Here is a 7080-nt window from a genome sequence, read left to right on the forward strand (position 1 = left end):
CCGTTTATTTACCTTAATGTTACATCAGCGATAAGGAATTTTTACAAGCATCGTTGCCCAGTAACTTATTCAGCAGCTTCAGTATACGGAAATGCAGCAGGTTTAGTGACAAACAAAGCTTATGCGGACAAGACAGGGCAGCACCAGATGTATTAATCCAAGGCCTTTCAAGGAGAACACTATATGCCGGGTCATGAGCGTACATTCCGCAATGGAAAGGGACTGGATGATTGCCACCCCGCAATGGCAAAAGGTGAAAAAAAAAGAGAAATACAGAGAAATTCAATACAAGCTCGAGCTAGAAAAGAATTGGCCAAGCCGCCGAAGCCTAAGAGAGGGCAGAACAAAGCTGGCACTAACATTTTTTTATACATACATGGAAATCGAGCTTCTCAATATGCAATATGTACCTCTATAGATTTGCACTATGCAACTTGTATGTAACTGTGACTGTAAGGTGTAAAGCTTATAAAAGTTGGGCAGTTCCAAACGGGTTGGCTTGTGGATGCATTCCATTTCCATCTGCCGGGAAAGGGCCGAAACCGGCATCTAGGAACGGGTTTGGTACGCTCGCCATGCCAGTGAGCTGTGGCTGTAAGGGTGGCCCGAAGGGATTTGGTTGCATCGCCATAGCCATCTGTTGGGGCTGCTGGGCCATAGTGGCCATATGAACTGATGGTGGGGGAGCTACTTGATTCGATACTGCAAAAGGATCGGTCGCCATGAAGGGATTGTGAGGTGCTGAACCATATGGCAGCTGTTGCTGCATCTGTCTGTAGGCTCCATCATCATACAAGCTGTCCAATGTGAGCTTGTCGAGTCCACCACCCTGCAGCAGAAATAAGAGTGAATAAATTTGACAATCAGCCAGATTAAATAAACACATTATAATTTTGATAATAAAATTTTAGCCGTACGCAAGAAATCTACGGATTTTCATACATCTAGCTAGCTGTAGGCCTTTATCATCAATTTTGTTTGCAGATATTTGTGGGTTGAATTTTAAGAATATAACGTGGCATAACGTGTGAAGCAACCAACAGAAATTATGACTTTATGAGGGTGCAGAAGTATTTTGTCCGCACATCCTTTTAACACCAAAATATTGCTTTATAAGAGGTGATTGCCAGTAATGAACTCAGATGCAATGACTCATCAGAAGCAAAAATCACAGACTGCGAGGAGAACAAATCCATCTGTGTCTGAACTTTGGGATTGGGAGTATTTCAAATTCATAAACTTTCCAGAGGTGCATTTGGATCCTTCGACTTTTGTGTCAGGTGCAAATTAAGCCTCTTGCAACATTTCAGAAGTTATTATAAAGTAACTGAGAAGTGGCTTCAGCTGGCCATAGTAGGCAAGCTATACCTGCAAAAGGTTCAGGTGTTGAAACACTCATCTGTCCACAGTGGTGAACCTGAACACTATTAGGACGAGGTAGTGAACAATTGCAGTTATAGACTGAGTTAGACTAGCTTGTACCACCAGGCAAGCCAGAGACTCCATGAGGGCCATTCCATAAACATGAAGGGCTACCTACAAGTTATAGTTTCAGCTATTCCTTCAGATAAATGCATTTTTATAATGTGAATGGATATAATAGGTATTTCAGGTACCCAAGGACAATCAACCAGGGACTGCTGATTCCAGCCAGTCAGTTGAACTTTTGACTGAAGACAGGAGCGTAGGGTCTCGCGGCACTGCTTCCAGCAGATCCTAGCTATTAAGGGTGTGGTGTTGTATTCTTTGGTGTGGCCCTGCTGGACTTGTACATAAATTTCCTTTCTATGAATGCATCAAGGCGCAAACCTTTTTCTTTTTCTCGAAAATCAACTTGAGTTTTGGGCAGCATAGCAGTTTTCCAGATAAAAGCTGAACATTTTTTCCGATAAAGATAAAAAGTTGAACATAGAGTCAACAAACAGGAAGGTAAAATATACTCGAAGAAAGGTTAAAGACACCAACCAAATTACTATCCACAGCCAGTGAATTTGTATTGCTACTCGAGGTAGTGACAAGAGCAAGTTCCCATCCCGTTGGATCAAATCCTGTATCTTGCGTTATAGTTGTGCTAGTTGTTGAAGCATTAACACCTGTTGCACATTTCCAGATAATCTTCAGACTTAATATCAGGTTTGTGACACACATCACTATGAACTGAATGCTCACTAATTACCATTTGGAGTAATAGCCAAGGCCAAAGCATTGCTTTCCTCTATTGCTGATACATTAGGGTTTGGATCACTTAATCCCTAGGAGCAGACATGGCATTAGACTGAAAAAGGCACTAATGTACAATTCAGTTACTATCTGTTCTGCTTACCAGTAAATCACCGGTATCTGCAACCCTGGGGTTGGGAGGAGGTGAAGCTACTTCAGCTGAAGATGGTAGTGGAGAAGGTTCTTCCATGTGTGGTACCGGTATTTCCAACTTAATAGGAACAGGCTCAGGAAGTTCCTCTGATTCTTCCGGTTTGTATGTCAGAAGAAGCCTCTCAGGAAACTCCTGATAAAATAAGAATTACTCAAATTGAAGAATAAATTCTAACGGTGAATAGGTTGTTTAAGTGGAGAAATAAATCAACATGTGATTATGTCATAATGCTGAAACAATGACCATTACGAAACCTAAGTAAACAGGATAACTTTACTAAAACTGCTAACAGTATCGCTTGGATGGTAACTGCAGTCTTCAGTTCACAAATACATGTTCCTATTACTACAGAAATGAAAGAAAATGGACATGCTAATTGGATTATACCTTAGACGGAAAAGGTGCGTACTTAACTCCTTGCACTTACAAAATGTGAGACAAAATGATATCAAATGTGAGGATTTTAAATTTCCTTTTTAAGTGTACTGGTAATCTCTCTGAGCAGCAGTGAACATACAGTTATGATACACATTTCGTGTAAAGAAAATTGATACACCCAATTTTCTAGTCAGTAGATGTTTTAGTACAAACTGAATTTCTCTGTTAAAAATAAGTTGAATTCAATCAAAGTTGCATCAATTTCCCATGAGACAAAGATGGATAAGAAAGGATGGCACAAACACGGACATCAAAGCTGTTACTTCAAAAAATAAGAATGTAAAGGTGTCATACAGAAATATCAGCAGGTTATTCTATGTCAAGTACTAACCAACGGATCCTTAACTGGAACCATACGTGGAGCCTCCTTCACGTATTCTTCCATGGTTGAAAGGAATGTTTGTGGTGGCTGAGGAAAAACAGGATCAATGTGATTGCAGTAATATATCCGATGGTACACAATCGGAACTTATATGTTAAACACAAAAACTCACCTCCCTCAAAGTGGGAAACTGAAAATTTCTTGCGAGTTCTAACTCACGGCAGTTTTCATAGAAGTCAGATAGGCTTCCAGCCTGAAGCATCAAAAAGTTGCTCGGTAAGAATACCAAATAGTCACAGACAATTGCTATCATATTGATCCTCTACAATCTGAGATAGATTTTATGCTATCACTCTGGATTTACCTGCTGGCCAGCTCTCCTGTAAATTTCAAGGGCTTTAAGTGCTTCGTGTCTTGGCATGTCGAAAAACTACAATAGTTGCACATAAAAAAATATAAAAATAGATATAACTTACCAAAAATAAAATGATGCTGTCATTTGTAAAATTAATTAACCTTGTCAACAAGGTTGATAATTCCGTCATTTATTGCGCAGTAAATTTTGAAGCTTTCTTTAAGAACCTGTGGGAAACAAAGGCATCCAATCAAATTACCAAATTAATAATTAGGCATGTTTTTCGACAAATACAGGAACCGCCCTAAAGCCAGGAAAGACTAGAGCAATCCCCCCGTCATTTGATTGGGTGTGTATACAAATGCGAAATATAGATTAAATTTTGTAAAGGGAATAAAGTCAGTTCATTTCAAATCAACCAGTGAAAATTTCTATGAATGTGCTGTAGTATGGAATCACTAGCTGGCTATAGTGTTACCAGGAATAACAAATACTGGTAGTAAGTTATTAGCGAAGAACCAGAACCTGTTATGTTAGTTCCTAGAATGCAACATAATTCATAAAATTAAGTGTTGTACAGAAGGAAAATCAATGCTCAATTATAACGCCACCAGCAAATATTATTCTCTGCTCAGACAAACTATGAAATGTCAATGCAACCAAAAAGGTTCACAGAAGGTCAGCTGCATGGTATAATAAAATATGATTTTTGGCTTGAATAAAAAAGTAAGCACGAAAAAGTGATTGCTGGAAAATCAGAGCTTACAAGAGCTAGAGCATATTGCACCAAATAATTTCTATTGGCAGCTCCTTCTGGCTGCATTAGAAAAGGAAAATGTACATCATGTTGTGTCCATAAGATATATGAATATTCATTTCTTCAACTCATTCAGAGTAGTTGATGCTAGGTATAACAGAGAATCACCCGACATCCAATAAGTCGATACAGTAACTGCTGCAGTGCTGGCATCTGGTCCAGCAAGTCCTGAGAATCTAATTCTCTGGTTTGACTGTGCCCCTGAAAATAAGTAGTCTCACAATAAGTTAAAGCAGCACCAGCAAGATAGGCAACAGATAGTTAAAGTAGCACCAGCAAGATACAAAATAGAGAGTAGTTGACCAAAAAAATCTACAACTTTGCCACAATAGTCATAATCCTTAAAGCTGATTTGTTATATTACCAAATGAGAATGCAATTCAAACCTTTTCAGGCCCTTGACCTTGCTTGGGCAAACGCTCAGCTTCAACATCATACTTCAATATCCTGAAGCATTGCAGTCTTTCCTCTAAAAATAAACCATATGTGCGAACCCATGAAGAATAGTCCCAAGCTGGATATAAGTCAAATTTAGAAAGATTAGCCAGTATGCAGAACAAAGGAACACTGTTGAGCTGACCAAGGCGTGAGGTCACGTTGCCAATAGAGAACTAGAAATACTGACCGATAGGACTGGAGTCATCCTTGAAGTTAGATAACTGCAAAATTTGAACCCTTTGTGTAAAATTGAGAAGTTCTTCACGGAATGTAGGATCACCATCCCGGAGGAGTCGATGGATTACCACAAGTGTCTTCAATGCAACCTGCATTGTGCGTGAAAACACATGCCAAATTAGTTGGTCCCCATGATGAGGATGAAGACTACTGAAAAGAAGATGCTGCAAATATCACCAGAATAACAATCAAAGAACTCAAAATGAAGTCATTCCTGCTAAAGTAATTGCAAGACAAACAATAGCAGGCAGAGCATGATAAACTGGACATGATTCCAGTTCAACATGTTAAACTTTACCTATCAAGTTAGTCAATAAGATAAATTCCAACATAAGAACTAAATATGAGACTACGTCATCACCAGGTTGAGGACCACTAAATGATAATAAATTATTAAACTAACCCGAGAAAATACTGAAATTACAAAGAGAGGGATTTTTAATCAATTATATTTGCATGTTAGTTTTAAACTCACGACTCCAAGGTACTCCCAGAGTGCAGAGCTATTGTTCGCCATTTTGTGATGGGGAATTGGTAATGCATATACTATACGAACAAGAAACAGAAATAAATCAAGCCACCAGAAAGCAGATAATAACTATTGTAATTCCAACTTGGCTATATAAAACAATATTGTGAGTCGTGTTGACCAAATTGTACAGTTCTTGGCCAGACTTGTGTTCCAACTTCCAAATCCAAATTAACCCCAACCAACCATTAGTACAAACTGGGACATACTCAAGGCCGTAAGAAGCAATAAGATGGTTTTCCCAGTGCTAAAGTCAAACAAGTGATGCATCGATTTGAAACTTAAACATATTTTCTAGTGCATTATATAACCAAGTAGTACACTGCACTATCACCACACCGTTTCCAACTTAGGCCCAAACGGCAGCAATGGCACATGCTGGTGACTGATAGACTGATACTGATCGAATTAAAGGTGATGCTGCACAAGTTTCAGCTACTATGCAACAGCCCAGTAATCCGGCAACAGTATGAAATCGGAGGACGTTAGGACCTCTGTGGTCAATTGACCACACAGGATTTTGCAAAATCCTTTGTATACAAATACATATTATGCAAAAAATACTGTAAAACAAGTAAAAACATATGTATTTGACATCACAGTTTTAAAATGACAACACAGAGTTGAACTCTTGGCACCGCTACTGAATGTAGCTAGAAAATCACTCACAGCAACCCATAAAGCATCAACTGTACCAAATGAATGGAAAATTTCTTCAGAGACATAGCGAGTGCACGGTGCTTACGATCCAATTCCGGGTCTTAGTGAGGCGGCGGGCAAGCGCATGGACGCAGTAGGCGACGTCCGCTTGGGGACCGGCGATGGACGAAGCCGCCGCGATCTCTGCAACACCACCACCAACCGATCAAACACCATACCCAACCGAAATGGAGGGTAGCAGCGCACCGTCCCTCGCACTCCACCATGTGACTCCTCAATCCAGCACATGGGACGGGATTAACAAGCAAAAAAAAATTATAAGAACTCTCAGGGTGCGAGAATCGATAAACGTACTGCGCAGGTGGCGATCCTTGGGCGGGCACTCCACGTGGTTGGTGGCCTTCACGATCGCCACATCCAGATCCTAAAAAACAAGCACACCGCAAGCCGAAATTAATCCTACCAGTGGAGCACGAACCACAGATCCAAAGCGCGTGCCCACAGCCGAACTCCTCGCCGCCCCGGCCACTGCCAGCCGGGAAATCGGGGAAATCGAACCAGCGGAGCACCGAAAAATGGCGAACCTTGAAGTCGGAGTTGAGGTTGGCGAGGCTGACGGTGGTGGAGTCCTTGAGCGCGCCGTACGCCCTGCGCCAGCTCGGCAGCGCCGACATTTTGCCGCTGCTCCTCCTCCCTTGCCCGTCGCCGGCTGCCGCCTCGCCTCGCCTCGCCGCGATTATTCCTCGCTTCCGGTTGCCTCCAGCGGCCTGATTCGATTTTGGACTGGGTGTTCGTCCTCCACTCGGTGTTGGTGCGTCCGATTTCGCGACGCACGGAACCGACGAAATAAAGACTGGTGGCTTCCTTCCTTCCTTTTTCTTTGCAGAGCTGACGCCTGCCAGTGAAGCGG

At 41.4% G+C, this 7080-nt stretch overlaps 1 protein-coding gene across 1 annotated transcript; it reads right to left on the reverse strand.

Moving 5' to 3' along the window:
- Positions 1–435: 435 nt before the first annotated feature.
- On the reverse strand, positions 436–6859 carry LOC124660946 (putative clathrin assembly protein At2g01600). The gene is made up of 15 exons (XM_047198795.1): positions 6755–6859; positions 6525–6594; positions 6256–6353; positions 4932–5070; positions 4693–4820; positions 4415–4507; positions 4256–4306; positions 3651–3716; positions 3499–3564; positions 3307–3387; positions 3144–3221; positions 2324–2506; positions 2177–2252; positions 1966–2093; positions 436–829 (listed from the first exon to the last, which is right to left on the reverse strand). Exons 1-15 carry the CDS (start codon positions 6842–6844, stop codon positions 467–469), a joined length of 1710 nt encoding a protein of 569 aa, XP_047054751.1. The 5' UTR covers positions 6845–6859; the 3' UTR covers positions 436–466.
- Between the last annotated feature and the right edge of the window lie 221 nt (positions 6860–7080).

Source organism: Lolium rigidum, chromosome 6 (assembly GCF_022539505.1).
Source record: "Lolium rigidum isolate FL_2022 chromosome 6, APGP_CSIRO_Lrig_0.1, whole genome shotgun sequence".
Lineage (NCBI taxonomy): Eukaryota > Viridiplantae > Streptophyta > Magnoliopsida > Poales > Poaceae > Lolium > Lolium rigidum.